The following is a 19,770-nucleotide window of genomic DNA, read 5'->3' as shown; positions in this document are numbered from 1 at the left end:
GAAGGCCCACACGGGTCATTCACTGAATTGTTTCCGTCACCTGGCTCAGCCCATTCACATATTACCAACACGTTAGTAAATTGCTTTCTGTTATGGGTGAAAGGGCTTTTTACTGAAATCTGTGTTCTATAGGCTTCAATAATGAGTTGATGAGTAAGGGGTTCTCTGAGGGGGGCCACTAGTTCTGTCCATCCAGTCAGGTATAAAAGGAAAGGGTTAAACCATGGTAGTCAGTCAGTACCGTAGCAGGAGTGAACACATCCACAGCCAACATGAGCAACACCGGCATGAACATGAGGGGAAAGGTACTTCTGATCAGCTTTTTTAATAAGCTGAAAATTACTTATTTTAATTTTAATCTCCTGTTTTTCCCCATCTAACTTTTATGACTTACTTTTTTTCCAGATCATCTTCTACGAGGAGAAGAACTTCCAGGGCCGCTCCTACGAGTGCATGAGCGACTGCTCGGACATGACCTCCTACCTGAGCAGGTGCCACTCCTGCAGGGTGGAGAGCGGCTGCTTCATGGTCTACGACCGCCCCAACTACATTGGAAACCAGTTCCTCATGAGGAGGGGCGAGTACGCCGACTACATGAGCATGATGGGAATGAGGGAGTGCATCAGGTCCTGCCGCATGATCCCCATGGTAACTACAGCGTCCACTGAACATTACTAACTAGTACTTCTACAGCTCTGACATTTTTCTGACGTGCAACTTTCTTTTGGCTCTCCAGCACCGTGGCCAGTTCAGGATGAGGATCTACGAGAGGGAGAACTTCGGCGGACAGATGAACGAGCTGCAGGACGACTGCGACAACATCCAGGACCGCTACCGCATGTCCGACTGCATGTCCTGCAACGTGATGGACGGCCACTGGCTGATGTACGAGCAGCCCCACTACAGAGGCAAGATGATGTACCTGAGGCCCGGAGAGTACAAGAGCTTCAGGGACATGGGCATGAGCGGCACCAGGTTCATGAGCATGAAGCGCATCATGGATTCCTGCAACTAAAAGTTCACTCAATGTTCAATGTATGTAGCAAATGCCACTAAATAAAGAAATTGCTGCACTGCATGATGTCGTATGGAGCTTACAATAAATGATGGGTCATTAAACTCAACATATTCATTGTGCTGGGTTTTTAATTCCATGACACATTTGTCTTTACAATTTGAAGATCAACCCAACAGACAAAGGAACCATAGACCTTGACATAATATTTTTGGAATTTGCAAGATTCTGATTATCAGAGATGAAAGATTAAATGAAATGTAGGCTTTTAATTTGTCCAAGTAAAAGAAAGGTTTACGTGTCTGACACATTTTACTGCTTTAGTGTGAGGCATCTAAATTATTAGTTGTACAAATTAATAGCACAAATCGTGAATGAATACACAGTTAGCTTTGACAACCATGCTACAACATATTGGTTCAAACTAGTGACGTCTTGTTCCTGGTTTCAAAACGTGGATGAACATCTACAGCATCTGAGACACTTTGGAAAACTGTGATTTCAGAGGCGGCGTTGTGGTTCAGCCGTGAACAGGAGCCACTTAAAAGGAGCCTTTTAGTCATTTATACGATTAACAGGCTACAACTACAGTTTCACACAACATTAATAGAAAGTATATGATCAATATAAACATAAACATAAACTAAAAGATAAAATGGCTTAACTTACCCTGTTGAGCTTCTTTGTTCTCGAGCCAATGGAAGCATGAAGCGACCTGATGTTAGTTTGGTGTCGATGCATCATAGACAATAAACATTACTCTCATTAGGTCTAGCTGACGATTTGTACGATTAAAAAGCTGAAACTATAAAAATTCTGTTTCAGAAACAATGGCCAAAGATGAACTACAAGACAAAAACACTGAAGCAAAAGGGAGCTACTTACGAAACTAGCTACTGTCGGTTGAACGCGACGGTTCGATGCCGGGCGGTTGGATCACTCTTAACGTGAATAAACAACAGGATGAAGACGGATGACGTCTTTCGGCCGAACGTCACTTTTCTCCACACAAGCACACGCTTCCTGCTTCTAACTCTCATGTGACTGAACTGACCAATACGAAGCCAGAAAGGCCCCAGAGGCAGATTCAACACATCATTACAACTGTTGTCCCGATGTAAACATGTAAATGTATAAATAATATATGTGTAAACATGTAAAGGTATAAATAATATATGTGTAAACATACATATGTAAATAACTTCACTGTAAAGTTTCATTAACTCATGTTTGTTGTCAATGCAACATTTTATCCAATAAACATTTCTCTCATTATGTCTTGTCTTTCTGCGTTTGTAAGATGATGAAGCGAAAACTACGAAAATTCAGTTTCACGCTCCTTGAACATCGAGCACATATTTGAACTAAGAGACAAATTATCGTACTAATGAGCTATTTACCGACGTGATGCGTAAGTTGTGCATCTGACGGAAGCTAATATGAGCCACTAATGAAGTGAGCTAGTGGGAGTTGTCAAAGCGACTCATCAAGATTTTAAAGAATAAACATTACTCTGATTTATTCTTGTCCAGCTGATAATTTGTGCGATAAAAAGGCTAAAACTATGATAATTAATATTCAGGAACAGCGAGCACAAGCTAACGATGAAGTAAAAGGCCAAAAAGCTCTATTTATTTTAGCTCTTTTGTTCCCGACAGCAATGATGCATTCACTGTGTCTCTGATGGACGCTAACGGGGGCCACTGGGAAGTGAGCCGATGTTTGTTGTCAATACGACCTATCAACATTTTAGACAATAAAAGTTACTCTCATTTCACCTCATTGTCTAGCTGATAACTTTCTAAGATTAAAAGGCTAAAACTATGATAATTCCTTTTCAGGAACAACGAGCTGAAGATGAACTAAAGGACAAAATTGCTTTGTTGAGCTCAACACAGATTTTTGCCGTAACCGTCCCTGAACTGCGTCTGACGTACGTGCCGCACTCGGACACAATAAACTCAGAATTGAAAAAAAGCTTTGTGTCATATCATCAAAAGAGAGAGAGTTTCTAAAGTCTTCGAGGGCCTGGTCATGTGACGATCCAGCACACAGCAACACAGGCCTGTACAGTTCTCTGGTGCAGGCTGCTGGGTCAGGGCTTTTAACAAAGGGGGCCCACTGACCCCGGTGGTCTGCGTCCTGTATAAAAGCAAGGGTTAAACCAAAGAGGACAGCAGTGCAGCAGTATCCGAAGCAACAGCAGCAGCTCACCTACAAGCATGACCACCACTGACATGAGCATGGGCAAGGTAAGCTTCTGGGTTATTGGGAAAAAAAGAAAAACAGTTCATGCAGGATTATCAAACTCAACTCTAAATCCGAAAATTCATGTTTCCACAGATCATCTTCTACGAGGAGCGGAACTTCCAGGGCCGCTCCTATGAGTGCATGAGCGACTGCTCCGACATGTCCTCCTACCTGAACAAGTGCCAGTCCTGCAGGGTGGAGAGCGGCTGCTTCATGGTCTACGACCGCACCAACTTCATGGGAAACCAGTACTTCATGAGGAGGGGCGAGTACGCCGACTACATGAGCATGATGGGAATGAGCGGTGGTATCAAGTCTTGCCGCATGATCCCCATGGTAGGTTTCAAACACGGCGATAAAACCTTTTTATATCCACGGAATGATGATGTTTGTTCACTAAATGAATGATTCTGTGACTTCAACAGCACCGTGGCCAGTTCAGGATGAAGATCTACGAGAGGGAGAACTTCGGTGGTCAGAGCAACGAGCTGCAGGACGACTGCGACAACATCATGGAGCGTTACCGCATGTCCGACTGCCTGTCCAGCAACGTGCAGGACGGCCACTGGCTGATGTACGAGCAGCCCAACTACAGAGGCAAGATGATGTACCTGAGGCCCGGAGAGTACAGGAGCTTCAGGGAGATGGGCATGAGCGGCACCAGGTTCATGAGCATGAAGCGCATCACCGACATGTGCTAGACATTTTCATCTTGAAATAAAAAAACTGAACGATAAACAAAGTGTTTCTGTTATTTTTCTGTGGTTTGATTTTACACATTGAATCAATGCAATGAGGATTATGACCAGTGATCAAGAGCTGTCGAAACAAAGCATGTTCCCAACATATGAAAACAAATACTCCACATGAAATAAACACTGGAAAAGAATCATCATCTCAAACTGCTTAAAAGGTCATAAAACATAAAACAACTTCATTTGCATCTTCCAATAAAATTAATTTACTCAAAATCCAATGAATTCATTTCTTTACACAAATTACAATTAAGACCAATGTAATTCAGTGTAAATCAAGCACATTGACACATTGAGATATAATGTCAATAATAATTATTATTCCTGTGCAACATGAATAATATAATGAATAATAATCATATATATTACATATAGTAATATAATTATGATCATAAATGCTCACGAGCACATGGCCCCTCATAGATGTTGAATGCACTAAATGTCACTTTGGATAAAAGCATCAGCTAAATGACATGTAGTCTACTGACATGTAACATACAACTGGAATAGACCTTTCCTGCCATATAGTTTTCAATTTATGAATAAAAACAAATACATATATATATATATATAAACTGTGTGAGATAGTTTATATGCCATCATCTCATATTAATCATGTTTATGAAGTCGCTGCCAAACCTGCCATGTTTTGATTCAAGTGATGTTCAATACTTTTCAATATGAACGTTTTCATTTTCATGTCATTTGATCAGATAAAAGTTTCATTGTGGTTTAAAACCAATTTGCCCAAACGGACCTGGACAAGAAGGCATCATGAAATGAGACATAAACATACTGTATGTCAATACATTCAAAAAATATAGTTCACGTCTTCTCAATATGTTTTTCTGTAGCATTGACCTCCCTGAAAATGATTATAATCTATAATACACTCAAGTTATTTCACAATGTAAATAAGAATGATGTAAAAACCTCATTGGTAAGAAACTTCAACATTGTCAAATATTGTAATTGTGCAAATAAATGATCTGACTATAGAGATGTTGTGTGTCTGAATATTTAAAAAGCATGTACTTTTTGAATTTAAGATTAATACATGTATTTGTCGTAACCTTCACAGAATTTGTGAACACTTTTGTATAAAGATAACATACGTTCACTGTGGAAGTTTGCAACGTCACTCCAGCAATAAAAAATGTGAAAACTAACGACGTACATGTGTACTTTTGTCTTTTTTCTCTGGCATATGTTTCAAACATGTTTCAGATATATTTCAGACTCTATGCGAGACAGAATCTAGATATTATTGCGAATGAAAAAATGAAAATGACGGACACAGTTCAATCTAGAACGATGGAGCATGTGAGAGGAGGCATAATGACCTTCTCCCATCAGCATTCACAAACACAGGGACCTGCACCGCACGCTGCTGACTCATGGCTTCCATACAATCCGTCCATCAATTGTTCGGCTGAAGCGTTTAGTATAAAAAAGGCTTAACTCCTGGATAGGATTGCTATAGCATCACTCGAAGCACCAGCCACCATGCACGGCAAGGTGAGTTCCTCATCGATACCTAATGTTACTGGTTATTTTACGATCTTTAAACACGTTCGGGTTATGTTCTTGAAATTAGAATCAACGACAGTCTTTCTGCACGTTTAGATCAGCACCTGTAGATGGATTTACAACACTTTTAAATGCATGAGATAGAGAATTGAACGATAGGTTTGGTCAACAGAATCCAGAGGACCTAGGAATTACACAGTCTCTCTGCAGTATTTAGTATTTTTCGATTTCAGTTTAGATGAATAAACTAAACGCACAAAGGTCCTGTTTTACAGATCATCTTCTACGAGGACAAGAACTTCCAGGGTCGCTCCTATGAGACCAGCAGCGACTGTGCGGACATGTCGTCCCACCTGAGCAGGTGTCACTCCTGCAGGGTGGAGAGCGGCTGCTTCATGGTCTACGACCGTCCCAACTACATGGGTCAGCAGTACTTCCTGAGGAGGGGCGAGTACTCCGACTACCAGCGCATGATGGGTTTCGGCGATTGCGTCAGGTCCTGTCGTATGATCCCGATGGTGCGGCGCTAAAAGAAACACAAAGAACTACACGTCCACAGGTTCCAATCAAAACCACTAACCACTTGTACGTTGTTTTGTTTTGCAACAGCACAAAGGCTCCTACAGAATAAGGCTCTACGAGATGGAGAACTTCGGAGGCCAGAAGAACGAGATGCAGGAGGACTGCGACAACATCCAGGATCGTTACCGCATGTCCGACTGCCAGTCCTGCAACGTGATGGACGGCCACTGGCTGATGTACGAGCAGCCGCGCTACAAAGGCAGGATGATGTACCTGAGGCCCGGAGAGTACAAGAGCTTCAGGGACATGGGATACGATGGAATGAAATTCAGCTCCATCCGACGCATCAATGACTCCTGTTAACTTAAAAAATTCATCTTTTTTTTAAACAAATAAAATGGGGTTTTTTCCAAATTCAACATGCATACACAATATCGAATGCTGGTCTTCTATTCATTTGATTTTATTGTTTGTATATTGTATCTTTAGAAAGACACTTGCTGACTGATGGCTGGTTTTATCTTCGACAGCAGCACCTAAGTTAAGCTCGTAAATTCTCATCGTGTCCTTTTCATTAACATTATTTATAAAGTACGCAGGTATTTAAAGAGACATGTCTTTATTCATCTTTCTAAGAAGTAAGGTGAATGTAAATGATCAAATAAGTCTTTTATAATTTAAGTTGAAGATGAAGAAAACCTAGTGAAGGTTATTGCAAACATTTGAATAGTAGCTCTGAGCTTTGGGTGTAAAAACCAAAGGTTGAGATACACATAGATAAATATCACATATTGTACCAGGATAACGAAAATAATAAGCAAGTTGAAGAGTGAAGCTGAACTGTAGATCAGTTAAAAAGACTTTAAGTCGTTAAAAACCAGAGTTTATCTCCAATATTCAGCAGGAATTTGTTCAGGAAGCAGAGGATCATGGGTAATATGCAGCTTCAGTTCAGTGGGACGACTCAGTCAGAGCTCAACACATTGATAGATTTTGTTTTTCATCTACATATAAACCACTTCATCGCTCAGACACGGAGCCCAACAGAATCAGTCACCACATGTGGCTGCAGGGGGCGCTGCTGCTCAGTAAAAGCTACATAGTGTTTCTTTAACATCTGAATATCACGTATTTAATATGATACAACACAAACCCACACAACCACTGACGGTGTCAAAGGCAAAGTTCGATTTGTTGGAAACCAAAGAAACGATCCTGTCGACTTAACGGATACGGCTTCTTATCGGTGGATCAGCTGAGGAAGCTACGTTGGATCAGCTCCAAGATGAATCTAATGTTAGCAACTTGGATTACATTGTGACTTTTCTAATATAGCTATACGTAAAATTGTGGTTGTGATACATCGACTCGTAGGCCTGTGCGATCCACTTTAATTCTTGTTTGGTTATTGTACAGTTCTCGTACAGGTATCATACAGTTCTTGTACAGTTATCATTCAGAAGCAAACAGTTATCTTACAGTTATCATACAGTTATCATACAGTTATCATAGAGTTATCGTAAATTATCTTACAGTTATCATACAGTTATCATAGAGTTATCGTACAGTTATCATACAGGTATCATACAGTTATCATACAGTTATCATACAGTTATCATACAGTTATCATACAGGTATCATACAGTTATCATACAGTTATCATACAGTTATCATACAGTTATGTATCTACAGTTATCATAGGTTATGCATATCTATAAGTATCATACAGTTATCATAGAGTTACCGTACAGTTATCGTATAATTATCATACAGTTATCATACAGTTATCATACAGTTATCGATAAGTATATACAGTTATCATACAGTTACCGTACAGTTATCGTATAAGTATCATACAGTTATCGTACAGAAGCAAAACAAACAACAGAGGTCTGTGTGTTTACTGAGCCGATTCAGACGTTAAGTTACATTCATGACATTTTAAGGTCAAGAAATTCAATGTTTTATGGACAAATGCATCTCAATGTATAAATCTGACTGATGATTTTTATGTGTTTAATAAAAGATGCTGTATCTGACTGTTGTGTTGTCGCTCAATTATTAACTGGTTTTACAGTGAAATCGAACGTGTTATGAAGAATCAAATTTAATGTAGATACTTGTGTTGAATTGTTTAGGATCATATGACTTGTGGTTGTGAGTAAATATAAACAGTAAAAATGTTTTCAGCTAAAATCCAAACCAAATAAAGAAATACTGTGTCACAGATTTGAAAGAAAGAATAAAGCAATAACACATTTATTTACAACCATAAAGAGCTTGTTTGAGTTTAAATAGTTTGTAAAATTGATAACATATCACATTATCATGTCTATAAAGCTCTTTCCACTCTATATATGGTCTGAGTTTATTATTATTCAGCTCTTTCAATGCAGCTTACACAACTTCTATCAGCTATTTATATCAATAATATTCATCAATTGAAGATTGAGTTGAGAATAAAACAAAGTCGAGACTCATAGTTTTGTCAAATCCATGAAATTCAGAAACAGACTGAGATACAAAAGATTTGTAAAAATAAATGAAGGAAGATTTTTTATGTGCTTATGTGAACAAATGAGATACAGAAGATTTGTAAAAAGACAGCGACATATTATTTGTTTATAATTGTAATTATTAAAAGTCTATTAGAAAGTTTTATTTCCTTGAGTTATTTCCGTTTATTGTGTGAATTTATTTGTTTACTGCTTCTTCGATGCTGTATTGTTCCCACTGTTCACATTTATCAATCTAATCGCTCATATGCAGGAAACTATCTGATTTACAGTAAAGGAATGTTTATGGTTTATTGTTTTACAGATTAAAAACATTCGATCAGAGGCAACATGTTTAACGCAGCCGTTGAAATAAAGGTACGTCCGTGGAAAACACGCTCTGTTGTCCAGCAGCTGATGGACAATGCACAGCGGGGCCTCTTCTCACAACCTGCAACCAACGCAAATCAGCGTTGTGTCGAAGGTCACTCTGAACGGAGGCGTGCACGGGGGCCTCTGCTCCATGCTGCTCTGTCAGGGGTTTGGACAATGGAGTCGTGTATTCTCTCGGCTGTGAGGTCAGATATAAAAGCAGCAGGGGGACGTGGAGAAGACTGTGCAGTCCTTTAGAGCCAAAACATCAGCAACTGTAACCATGACCATGGGAAAGGTGTGAACAGCTCCTCACTTCGGACATTTGACATTTATCTGAATAAAAATAAACAAATTCTGATATTTGTACTTTTTTAAATCTGCGGTTCACCGCGCTGGGTCTAATGGGTTCTTGTTTTTTTTTTTATTCCCCTTCAGATCATCTTCTACGAGGACAGGAACTTCCAGGGTCGTTCCTATGAGACCAGCAGCGACTGTGCCGACATGTCCTCCTTCCTGAGCAGGTGTCACTCCTGCAGGGTGGAGAGCGGCTGCTTCATGGTCTACGACCGCCCCAACTTCATGGGAAACCAGTTCTTTGTGAGGAGGGGCGAGTACTCTGACTACCAGCGTATGGGCATGAGCGACTGCATCAGGTCCTGCCGCATGATCCCCATGGTACTGGCACTCAGTAAAATTTGAAATCACCTGACCAGAGGAAGCTCGTATCTGAAGTAGGATTTCTGTGATTTCTAATATGCACTCGTTTCCGTTTGCAGCACCGTGGCCAGTTCAGGATGAGGATCTACGAGAGGGAGAACTTCGGCGGTCAGATGAACGAGCTGATGGAGGACTGCGAGAACATGCAGGAGCGTTACCGCATGTCCGAATGCCAGTCCAGCAACGTGATGGACGGCCAATGGCTGATGTACGAGCAGCCCAACTACAGAGGCAAGATGATGTACCTGAGGCCCGGAGAGTACAGGAGCTTCAGGGAGATGGGCATGAGCAGCACCAAGTTCATGAGCATGAAGCGCATCATGGATTCCTGTTATTGAAGCACCAGTGTATAACAGCAAGGTTCTAAATAAAATTTAAAAAAGAAGAATTCTCTTTTACATGAATCTGTCACTTAACAACAACAGTTTACAACCTAAACTCACTGGAAACACAAGAGGGAGAATCTAACGCAACAGAAACATCCCATAAACCTGACCCGTCTTTTAAATGATTAGTACAAACAGTATGTTGACTTAGTTATTTAAGTAAGGGGCATAAACATGTTTATGAATTAATAAGATTACTGCAATAGCTGCATTTTATTCATGCATCAATATAATACACCAGGTAGAAATAAAGAGTTTTAATTATTACTTGCCATTCATGGAACATGGTGCATTGGCTAAATGAAACCTGTACAGAGACAAACAACAGTCTCCTGTTTACAGAGACTCCACATGTTTGTGTTGTGAAATCCAGAGTGTGTGGGAAAACGTGGACGTGAGAGAACATTCAAACTGTTCACAGAAAGTTCCCGTCCGAACCACGTCAGTCTGCTACTTGAGGGAGATTTTGAAAGAATCAATGAATCATTAGAAAATTTGGAAAAATAAAGAAAGGTTTCGAGTCTTAGTACAAACAGCTGAGCAAAGACTTCAAAATGCACTTTAATGTACATATAAGGTTTATATGACAAACAGAAAAACAAAACATATAAAATATTTAAGTTTCAGGTCGACCACAGAGGAGAAATCACTGAATCAGCCAATTAAACAGAAATAATATTTAAGATTTCAAAGATATATACAAACTAAGTATAGTTGCAGTTATTCATATTACATACTTATACATGTAAATGCTGTGTACTCTAAACAGTATATAAAGGTGTTATATATACAGAGAGATTTAGTTCGATTTAGTCTTTAACTCTTTGGATAGTTCACAAGTATTTATCACATTATTATTATATAATAATAATAATCTTTGTTGCTGATTCAACTAATGTTCAACAATAAATATTTAACAAATAATTACTCAATCGTTTAGTAGTTATAGACTTTAGTTATATTGTTGAATCACAACTAATTACACCAATACTCTGTAAACTCTGCAGCTGAATCAATCTAATAGTTTAAAGCGTGTGTCTCTCTTTTTGTGAATTAAAAACATGTGAAGTATTATTTCAAAGCTTCTCAAAAAGACATTGGAAAACAACTGATTTCCATCAGAATGAACCTGAAAGAGCCGTTGACCAGAAACACTTTGTGAGTCACAATGAGAAACGCACAGCATTTGATCTTTTGTGCTTCTGTCAGTAGAACAATGAACCTTCGGTGGGAGTCGCACGAATCTTCTGCACCGTTTGACTTTGTGGAAAAAAGCCTTCGCTGTTAACTAAACATTTAACGTGATCTTCTTTTTTTTTTTTATAAATGTAGAATATCGCAGTGGAGAGAAGCTGCTGGATGAATTCTAATATCGTTACTCAGGTTAAACACAGGTTGAGTTTGTCTGTGAAGCATCGGCCCCAACAATCAAACATCCTGGAGCCAAGTGGGATTCAGAACCAGGAATATTCAGAATTTAATTCAATACTGCAAGGCTGGGGGAGAGACGCACATGCTCGTACACTTCTGCACAGGAAGAGAAACACACCTTGGTTTTGAAATCATGATCAACTTGTATTTTTACACCTTTTAAAGACAAATATCCCAACGTTAACCTTTTCAATACGTTGGTTAGAGGAATGAAAGAGGGAGGATTTGTGTACACGATCAAATTATGCAGCCGCCATGATGAAAGTTCTGATTTAACGTGGATATACCACAAACGTCATGTTTACACAACTGCATGTAAACTGAAAAAAATACTACAAGTAGAATACTATGACGCAACAGACACATGACATTACAACTCTAACAAATCTAATATTAAGAACTTTTAAAACAAACCATCTTCTTCATGGAGGAACTATGAGAACTGGAAACTGGACGAGCAGTTCCTTGTTTTTACAATTTAACATGTCAATTCAATATTGTATCTATATTGTATATTAGATTTCATATTGTTGATGATATGTATCGTGTATATCTATACAATATATTGTACAATTTAATGTTTTAAATTTGATTTTATATTTTTCCTCAGTGTTGATAGTGAACTCCACCAAGAAGGTTATGTTTAAAACAGTGTTTGTTTGTTTGTTTGTTTGTTTGTTTGTTTGTTGTTTGTATGTTGTTTGTGTGTTGTTTGTTTGTTTGTGTGTTTGTTTGTTTGTTTGTTTGTTTGTTTGTTTGTGTGTTTGTTTGTTTGTTTGTTTGTTTGTTTGTTTGTTTGTTTGTTTGTGTGTTGTTTAGCAGTAAAAGCTCCTGGACAAATTACTACCAAACATTTTAGAAGGAAAGAGCTTATTACATTTTATTGAGGATCCAGATGAGAGGCTGGATTTAGGAATTTCTTTGCTAAAATTGCTAAATTAGCGTGTTTTTATGTTTTTTTACTAATAATCTGGAGTTTAATTCATGGATCTTGATTTTTTTTTTAAATCAGGCATATTTAGGGAGCTGATTTCTATGAGTGTGTGCAAGTTGGTGCAGCTTGATTGGATTTAAGGGACTATTTGGCTAATCCTGGTTATTACGATGTTTTTAAGAATTCAGGACAAACCACTTGGAGAAAGAAGCTTCGGACAAACATGGTTATGAATTACAGATCCTTTTTATTTACTGACGTCAAATACAGAAGTCTAGCACATGTCGGTGATGCGCTTCATGCTCATGAACCTGGTGCTGCTCATGCCCATGTTCATGAAGCTCCTGTACTCTCCGGGCCTCAGGTACATCATCTTGCCTCTGTAGTTGGGCTGCTCGTACATCAGCCAGTGGCCGTCCTGCACGTTGCTGGACTGGCAGTCGGACATGCGGTAACGCTCCTGGATGTTGTCGCAGTCGTCCTGCAGCTCGTTGCTCTGACCGCCGAAGTTCTCCCTCTCGTAGATCTTCATCCTGAACTGGCCACGGTGCTGTAGGACAATACAGGGAAAATGTGAGTGTGGTCGTGGCGCAGCCGAAACGAACAAAGTTTAGAATCATGAAGAAAACCAAAGGAATGTGGGTGAGGTCTCTTACAAATGGAATCATTCTGCAGGATCTGATGGAGTCGATCATCCCTGTGCTCATCATGCGCTGCATGTCGGTGTACTCCCCTCTCCTCAGGAAGAACTGCATGCCCATGAAGTTGGGACGCTCGTAGACCATGAAGCAGCCGCTCTCCACCCTGCAGGACTGGCACCTGCTCAGGAAGGAGGTCATGTCAGAGCAGTCGCTCATGCACTCATAGGAGCGACCCTGGAAGTTCCTCTCCTCGTAGAAAGTGATCTGAAACAGGGGAAAGGATCGTGAAGGTCAAATGAGGATTTAGTTTGATTTCGCTGGATGAAAACAGAGAAATACGAGAAAAGATCAGTAAACATCTCATTACCTTGCCCATGATGGTGGTTTAGGTTGTTCCTGGTGGATGGTTCAACTTGCTCTGCTAACTCCATGATTCCAGGGCCTTTTTATACAAAGTCCCAGGCCCCACAACGTGTTGTTATTCAAATGTAGAAAGCTGCTGAATTAGCAGTACGACTTTTGCTGAACGGGGCCTATGAATGTGCGTCAATTGTTCTCCATCCATACATTTCTGGCAGCGGCCATGTGCATTGTCTATTATAAGCAAAAGCTTTATGTGCTGTCCATTCTCAGTCAGAAAGTTCTGCACATATGGTCTGATCCTCACTGATGGAGCGAGCGTGACATCGGGGCCACGTCTCTGACAAACCATGAGACACCCAGAACCTGCACAGATATCCAGTTAGTACCAAGAAATAAATATACTGACTTTGTATTTTTCCATTTTCACAAGTTTCCCTCCATCCGTGAGAAAAAACTTTTAAATCCTGCAGATTAAAAGTTTTGATAGTGAACAGATTTGTTTAGAGAATCTGTGTTTCCCCAGAATAAATAACATCAGCTGAAGATACTGTATCAAAACTGCATTGATGATGTTAAAGAACTGAATATTTGTCTGTGGTAACTGGACAATATATATATTTAAATGCTAACGTGTCCAATGTGCTGTTTAAATGATTTATAATATGTCGATTTTATTGTTAATTGTGTGAAAGTAATAAAAATCCAAAAATATAAAACCAACTTTTTAAGTATGGATAATGCACAAAGGTCGAGAAAGAGGATTTGTAGATATGTAATAGTTTTGTTTGCAATGAGTTCATTTAAAGTTCATTTTTTGTGTTTTGTTGATGTAATACTGAAGGAAGATGTGAGTTTTAGTAAATCAGGTGTCTCTCCTAATCCCAAATGCTTTGGCATCACATGGAAATTCTATATATGTATAATATATATGTGTGTATTTATTTACTGATGTTGATTCAGTGTGAAAACAAGTTGCAATAAGTTGACAGTAAAAATGTATTAACATGAACATAAGAGCTGTTTTATAAGTTTATAACCAACCAGAGTTTGTCAGATCTATACACTGAACTCTACTTTATTATAACTGATGCATGTGACTGCAGAGATTTAATGAAAATATCGAATGTGAAAACAAACATCCATCAAATATTGTTCCGATAGATTGTACGTGAACTCAAATGAAAAATGATTGTGTGCAAAGTGGATGTGAACATCATACATGCGAGTTGACAAAGATTAACACTAAGTACTTGTTTGTTCTTTCATCGTCTGGCTTTAAACAAATCCATCAGGAAAATGAATATAAAACATAATAAATATGATAGATAAAATTATGACTTGTCACTAAAGGAGTGAATTGGGAGTTTTGCTCGTTGATTGTCCAGAGTGTCTGGAGAGGAAGTTACACAAAGGAAATGGTAGAAATATCAAATTCACTGGTCGACATGTGAGAAATCAGGCTTGAAAAGGGTCAATGTAATTTAATAGAAACCACTGAAGGCTACTGATGGTCCATAAAAACATGTTTTATTATGCATAATTAATTTGAATAAGTGACCCATTGAGAAATCATGTATAAAAAAGCTTGCATCACTTGTTCTTTCAGAGTTGTGAGCGGAGATGAAACATATAAATTCAATATGAAATGTTTTCACTTGATTTTCTATCATTCAGGTTCAGGTGTGATTTAATGTTTATATACCAAATACATTATATTCAGATTTACTGGAAGGAAACATGCATCAATTTCACTTTATTAATAGATTTTTCCCTTTTTTTTTTTTATGGAAACTTGTTTACTCCACTTTCACTAAACACTCGTGGCTCATGAAGAATGAATGAAACAACAGACTAATGCAAACAGTTAATAATGAAGGGATGATGAGGATATTTAACTATAAATGAATATTCATCATCATAATCATATAATAATCATAAACCTGCTGTGGCTGGAAATCAAGAAGAAAAAGAACCGGGAACTGAAACAGTGATTCCTGCTTTTCACCACAGTCACAATCTAAAATGTTTATTCTGTCACATCTGATTCAACATTAGAACTGTTCCAATTCTGTGATGGAAATAAATAAAAAATAATAAATAAAAATACATCTCATCCTCTTGTTTAAGTAGTTGTGAGTTAAACATGGATCCAGGTTCTGCTGATGTGGATTCTGCACCAAATCTTTAAATAGTTTAAATAACGAATTCAAATATATTGTTGTAATTGATTGAATATCAATAGAACATTTTAACATGAATGTTAACAGAAAATTAATATGGGACTTTTTGTGCCAATACTTAAAAAAACATGAACATACTTTAATAGCAAGTTAAAAGTATTTCAATTCAAAAAAATTTAGGAATTCAAAAAACAATTATTGTATTTCTTTAATAAGCAATAAACTATGGACCACACTGATTTATCCAGAGGAAATATGGAGCTAATGATTTAAGGATTTATAGTAGTTTATAGTATGTAAGTGTGTAATAAAGAAACTATGATTCTATATAATGATTAATGATTTATACTCTACAGAGTACAGAGGTGCAAGTACTACAGAGGAAATGATTTGATCGTTGTTGGGTATTTATTTTTATTTATAATCATTTTTTAAAGTGCATTTTATCGTTCACATTCATTACAGAGTTAATACAACACGTTCCAACCACAAAGTGTGAGCAGCTCGTTCAAGGCTAATTCTACTCAACTCCAGGCCCCGCAACCAAATCCCCATCAGGCCTTTCAGCGCCAGCGTGAGAGAAACCAATAAAAACACTTTCACAAGGAGGCTTAAAAATTCCCAACATCTTTAATAAACAAAGTGTTTCATATTTACAGCAAGGTTTTCGCTTGATGGCTAAAATTCGGTGACCCTCCTGAAGGAGCCGACGATGGCGCAGGTGGCGCACCAGTCGCGGTACCTCCTGTACTCCCCTTGTCTGAGGAAGTACTGCCTGCCTCTGTAGTTGGGGTACTCGTAGAAGATCCAGTAGCCGTTCATAACATTACAGGAGTAGACGTGGCGGTGATGGAAACGGTCAGACACACAGGGACAGTCATCCATGAACTCCATCATGTGGCCGCTGAAGTCCGGCTTCTCGTAGATACGCAATCTATAGGAGCCTCGATACTGCGGCGCCACGGGAAAGAGAGATTGTGCGGTCAACAAACTCACTCAGAATGATTTCAAACTTAAAACGTGTAAACGGACTCACCACTGGAATCATCCTGCACGAGCGGATGCAGCTGCTGAAGCCCATCCACCTCTGGTAGTCAGGATACTCGCCCCTCCTCATGAAGTACTGGTGGCCCATGAAGTTGGGTCGCTCGTAGATCATGAAGCAGCCGCTCTCCACCCTGATGGAGTTACATCGGCTGAAGTACGAGTGAAGGTCCGTGCAGTCGTTGCTGCACTCATGGCTCCGACCCTGGAAGTTCTTGTCCTCGTAAAAGATGATCTGCGAGCGGAGGAAGTTACAAGTGTCACGAAATGTGTCTGATGACATGAGGACGTGTGTTCCACGTGAAATGAAATGACATTTAATCTGAGCAGAGAGGAAAAACAGGACTCACCTTGCCCATGGTCTCCGTTGGAGAGATTCCCCATGTTTTCAGGGCTTTTTATACCACCTCTCCACAAACAAAGTATTGTTATTCAAATTCTCCGGTACATGTTTACCTTTTTGTTGCAGCACAACATTGGGTGAGAAATATGGATTTGTATTTGAAAAAAAAGGGGGATAAATAATTAAGCGGTTTAGTGTTTTGACGTGCATGGACAAAGGAAAAGACTAGTATGGTATCCACACATCCAGTGAACAATGGCTGCAGAACAATATGGAAAAGCCCTCTGGCATTAAATATGTTGCGTAACCGCACAGGAAGCCATTCAGTGTCGCCGCCGCTCTACCTGAGCAGCCCCACTGCTAATAAATAAGTGTGTTCTGTGCTGTTCCTCTGTGCGCTGCTCCGGACGCGAAGCTTTTATTCTCCACTGCACAGTCTTGTGATGAACTCTGTGTTATCTGTGTGTTTATCAGATGCTCGTGTCAACTTTTATGTCATTTAACGACCTTTGATTCTCAGATGAGCTGCAGGATGTTTTTGTTCAAGTGTCAAGTGACAGTTCTGACTCCAATTCTCCTTGAGCCGCCATGTTCGGCTCCTTCAAGGATCATTCCCCGTTTAAAACACTTCATGAAATCTGTTTTGTTTCCAGATATACTATATGATAAACTATTGTAATTAAACATTATAACTTAAATCTTATTCTATATTTATTTTATATTTTTATTTTGTTTTATTCCACTAGAATCCACCACTAGTTCTGTCTCATCTCTTTAACGATATTTAATTGCTCATATATACCTACACTGAAAACAAATTATATTGTGTCATATTATAAATACACATATATATATATATATATAATAATATAGATAGATATATAGATAGATATGTATATACAATGTAAATCTCAACTGGATGATTTCTGTGCTAGTTTATGTAGCATGAGCAACGATTATGTTACAAGTATGTTACCAAGTATTAGTTTTACTTTAAATTACTTAATTTATTAGTACTATAAGTTATAAAAGTCTTAAAATGTAAATGCATATTAATGTTTAAATGGTATTGAGGTTGTCGGTAATGTTTTTTAATCGATATTTAATTTTATTTAATGACATAAAATAACTGACATTTGTCATTTAGCATTTTAATGGAGGATATTTAAAAGAAGCTGACGAGAATCTGCAAACAGATAAAACTTTAATTTACTTTATTTATTTTGAACATTTTACGATTAAAATGTGTGTTTTTTAATATAAGGACAACCATTAACTGGATGTGTATGATTCTAATATTTTATAGTTTTATTTTGACATATTTGAGATATGATAATAATTATTTTTATCGCACACTCTCATACTGTTTGTTGTATTATTACTTACTTCACCTGTGTCCTTCCTCAACAGATCATCCTCATCTTCCACCATTTACTTCATATTAATGTCTTCATTTCACTTTCCTCTCTCACACTTTCTATGTTGTGTTTTGTGTTCAACACTAATTGTGCTGATAAATTCTGCCGCCACAGAAACAGGCTGAATCCCATCAGGGGAGCCAACTGGGAGAGGTCAGTGTTTTCTTTATGAATATGTGGAGGAGATTAAACTACAGATAAACAGAAGCGATGGTAGATGCATGGAATAGTGATATTTTCTGTGTTGTGACTGAAGAGGAGGGATGTGCACTAACAGCTTTCAGAAGGATAAGATAGATTATAATTCTGGTCACTGTAAATTCTTGTGATCTGAGGTTCAGACGAGAGTCGACAGACCAAAGCTGAGAACTGGCAAAAAACCCAAAATACAACATTGACGTTTTATTAAGTAGCTAAAGTTTATTGAGGGAACAGGACAGTTGAACTCGGGTCAGAGATGCATTGAAACAACTTCAGTTGGAGTCTGTGATTCTTCTGAGGGAACCGACCCGCGGGCTGACGCCTCCCCAGTCGCTGTATCTCCTGTACTCCCCGGGACGCAGGTAGTGCGCCCTGCCCTTGTAGTTGGGCTGATCGTACAGCAGCCAGTGGCCATCCATCACGTTGCAGGAGTTGAAGTCGGACATGCTGAGGTGGTCCTGGACGTTGGGGCAGTCGTCCACCAGCTCGTGCATCTGGCCGGACATGTCGAAGCGTTCGTAGAGCCTCACCCTGTAGGAACCTCGGTGCTGACACAGGACAGAAAACTGTTACTGCCAATGGTAGAAAAACGCTTCTTATTGATGTCCAGGAATCGTCACTCACACTTAAAGTCTTAATCTACAAAGAACAAGCTCTTAACATCCTAAAAAAAACATTTATCAATTATTTATCCATATTTTAACATAACTTTCAACGGAAACCTGAAAACCAGCTTTGTGACCTACCTGGGGAATCATACGGCAAGATCTGACGCAGTCGTTGATGCCAATGGTGCGCTGGTTGTCAGAGTACTCCCCTCTCCTCAGGTAGTACTGGTTGCCCATGTAGTTGGGTTTCTCGTAGACCATGAAGCAGCCGCTCTCCACCCTGATGGAGTTGCATCTGTTGAAGAGGGAGTGAAGGTCGGCGCAGTCGCTGCTGCACTCGTGAGAGCGACCTTGAAAGTTCCGGTCTTCGTAAAATATGATCTGCGGAAGGAATCGTTGCACAGGATGAATAAACAAAATGAACCATGCAGCGAGTGGAAAGTGTGGGTGAAGCCCCAGCGTTTGATTTCCTCTACCTTGCCCATGGCTGTGTTGGCATCGGACTGCATCACCGGTGACTGCTGTGCCTGAGCCGAGCCACTGTGCTTTATAAAAAAAGAAG

General features: G+C 39.0%; 7 protein-coding genes across 9 annotated transcripts; 4 read left to right on the top strand and 3 right to left on the bottom strand.

Moving 5' to 3' along the window:
- Nucleotides 1–260: 260 nt before the first annotated feature.
- On the top strand, nucleotides 261–1,047 carry LOC118120348 (gamma-crystallin M3-like). Its single transcript, XM_047342616.1, has 3 exons — nucleotides 261–305; nucleotides 406–648; nucleotides 737–1,047. The coding sequence occupies exons 1-3, from the start codon at nucleotides 273–275 to the stop codon at nucleotides 1,013–1,015; spliced, it is 555 nt and encodes a 184-aa protein (XP_047198572.1). The 5' UTR covers nucleotides 261–272; the 3' UTR covers nucleotides 1,016–1,047.
- Nucleotides 1,048–3,195: 2,148 nt separating this feature from the next.
- Nucleotides 3,196–3,966, top strand: LOC118120349 (gamma-crystallin M3). Its single transcript, XM_035175183.2, has 3 exons — nucleotides 3,196–3,267; nucleotides 3,359–3,601; nucleotides 3,691–3,966. Exons 1-3 carry the CDS (start codon nucleotides 3,238–3,240, stop codon nucleotides 3,964–3,966), a joined length of 549 nt encoding a protein of 182 aa, XP_035031074.1. The 5' UTR covers nucleotides 3,196–3,237.
- A 1,542-nt stretch (nucleotides 3,967–5,508) lies between these two features.
- Nucleotides 5,509–6,435, top strand: LOC118120350 (gamma-crystallin M3). Its single transcript, XM_035175184.2, has 3 exons — nucleotides 5,509–5,538; nucleotides 5,826–6,068; nucleotides 6,160–6,435. The coding sequence occupies exons 1-3, from the start codon at nucleotides 5,527–5,529 to the stop codon at nucleotides 6,433–6,435; spliced, it is 531 nt and encodes a 176-aa protein (XP_035031075.1). The 5' UTR covers nucleotides 5,509–5,526.
- A 2,775-nt stretch (nucleotides 6,436–9,210) lies between these two features.
- Nucleotides 9,211–9,997, top strand: LOC118120351 (gamma-crystallin M3). Its single transcript, XM_035175185.1, has 3 exons — nucleotides 9,211–9,237; nucleotides 9,378–9,617; nucleotides 9,719–9,997. The coding sequence occupies exons 1-3, from the start codon at nucleotides 9,223–9,225 to the stop codon at nucleotides 9,995–9,997; spliced, it is 534 nt and encodes a 177-aa protein (XP_035031076.1). The 5' UTR covers nucleotides 9,211–9,222.
- Nucleotides 9,998–12,684: 2,687 nt separating this feature from the next.
- On the bottom strand, nucleotides 12,685–13,427 carry LOC118120025 (gamma-crystallin M1). Its single transcript, XM_035174595.2, has 3 exons — nucleotides 13,419–13,427; nucleotides 13,067–13,315; nucleotides 12,685–12,960 (listed from the first exon to the last, which is right to left on the bottom strand). The coding sequence occupies exons 1-3, from the start codon at nucleotides 13,425–13,427 to the stop codon at nucleotides 12,685–12,687; spliced, it is 534 nt and encodes a 177-aa protein (XP_035030486.1).
- A 2,778-nt stretch (nucleotides 13,428–16,205) lies between these two features.
- si:dkey-57a22.15 (uncharacterized protein LOC795575 homolog) lies at nucleotides 16,206–16,997 on the bottom strand. Of its 3 annotated transcripts, none has more exons than XM_047342614.1 (3): nucleotides 16,989–16,997; nucleotides 16,627–16,873; nucleotides 16,206–16,538 (listed from the first exon to the last, which is right to left on the bottom strand). In XM_047342614.1, the coding sequence occupies exons 1-3, from the start codon at nucleotides 16,995–16,997 to the stop codon at nucleotides 16,273–16,275; spliced, it is 522 nt and encodes a 173-aa protein (XP_047198570.1). In that variant the 3' UTR covers nucleotides 16,206–16,272. The 3 variants fall into 3 exon arrangements, with proteins under 3 accessions (XP_047198570.1, XP_035030470.1, XP_035030471.1); XM_035174579.1 differs by having other exon boundaries at nucleotides 16,206–16,545; nucleotides 16,631–16,873; XM_035174580.1 differs by having other exon boundaries at nucleotides 16,206–16,545; nucleotides 16,634–16,873.
- Nucleotides 16,998–18,872: 1,875 nt separating this feature from the next.
- Nucleotides 18,873–19,747, bottom strand: LOC118120020 (gamma-crystallin S-1). The gene is made up of 3 exons (XM_035174587.2): nucleotides 19,685–19,747; nucleotides 19,347–19,589; nucleotides 18,873–19,148 (listed from the first exon to the last, which is right to left on the bottom strand). Exons 1-3 carry the CDS (start codon nucleotides 19,715–19,717, stop codon nucleotides 18,873–18,875), a joined length of 552 nt encoding a protein of 183 aa, XP_035030478.1. The 5' UTR covers nucleotides 19,718–19,747.
- Between the last annotated feature and the right edge of the window lie 23 nt (nucleotides 19,748–19,770).

The sequence above is a fragment of the Hippoglossus stenolepis genome, chromosome 13 (genome assembly GCF_022539355.2).
Source record: "Hippoglossus stenolepis isolate QCI-W04-F060 chromosome 13, HSTE1.2, whole genome shotgun sequence".
Lineage (NCBI taxonomy): Eukaryota > Metazoa > Chordata > Actinopteri > Pleuronectiformes > Pleuronectidae > Hippoglossus > Hippoglossus stenolepis.
Note: the sequence above shows the minus strand (reverse complement) of the source record. Positions and strands in the feature narration are given on the sequence as shown.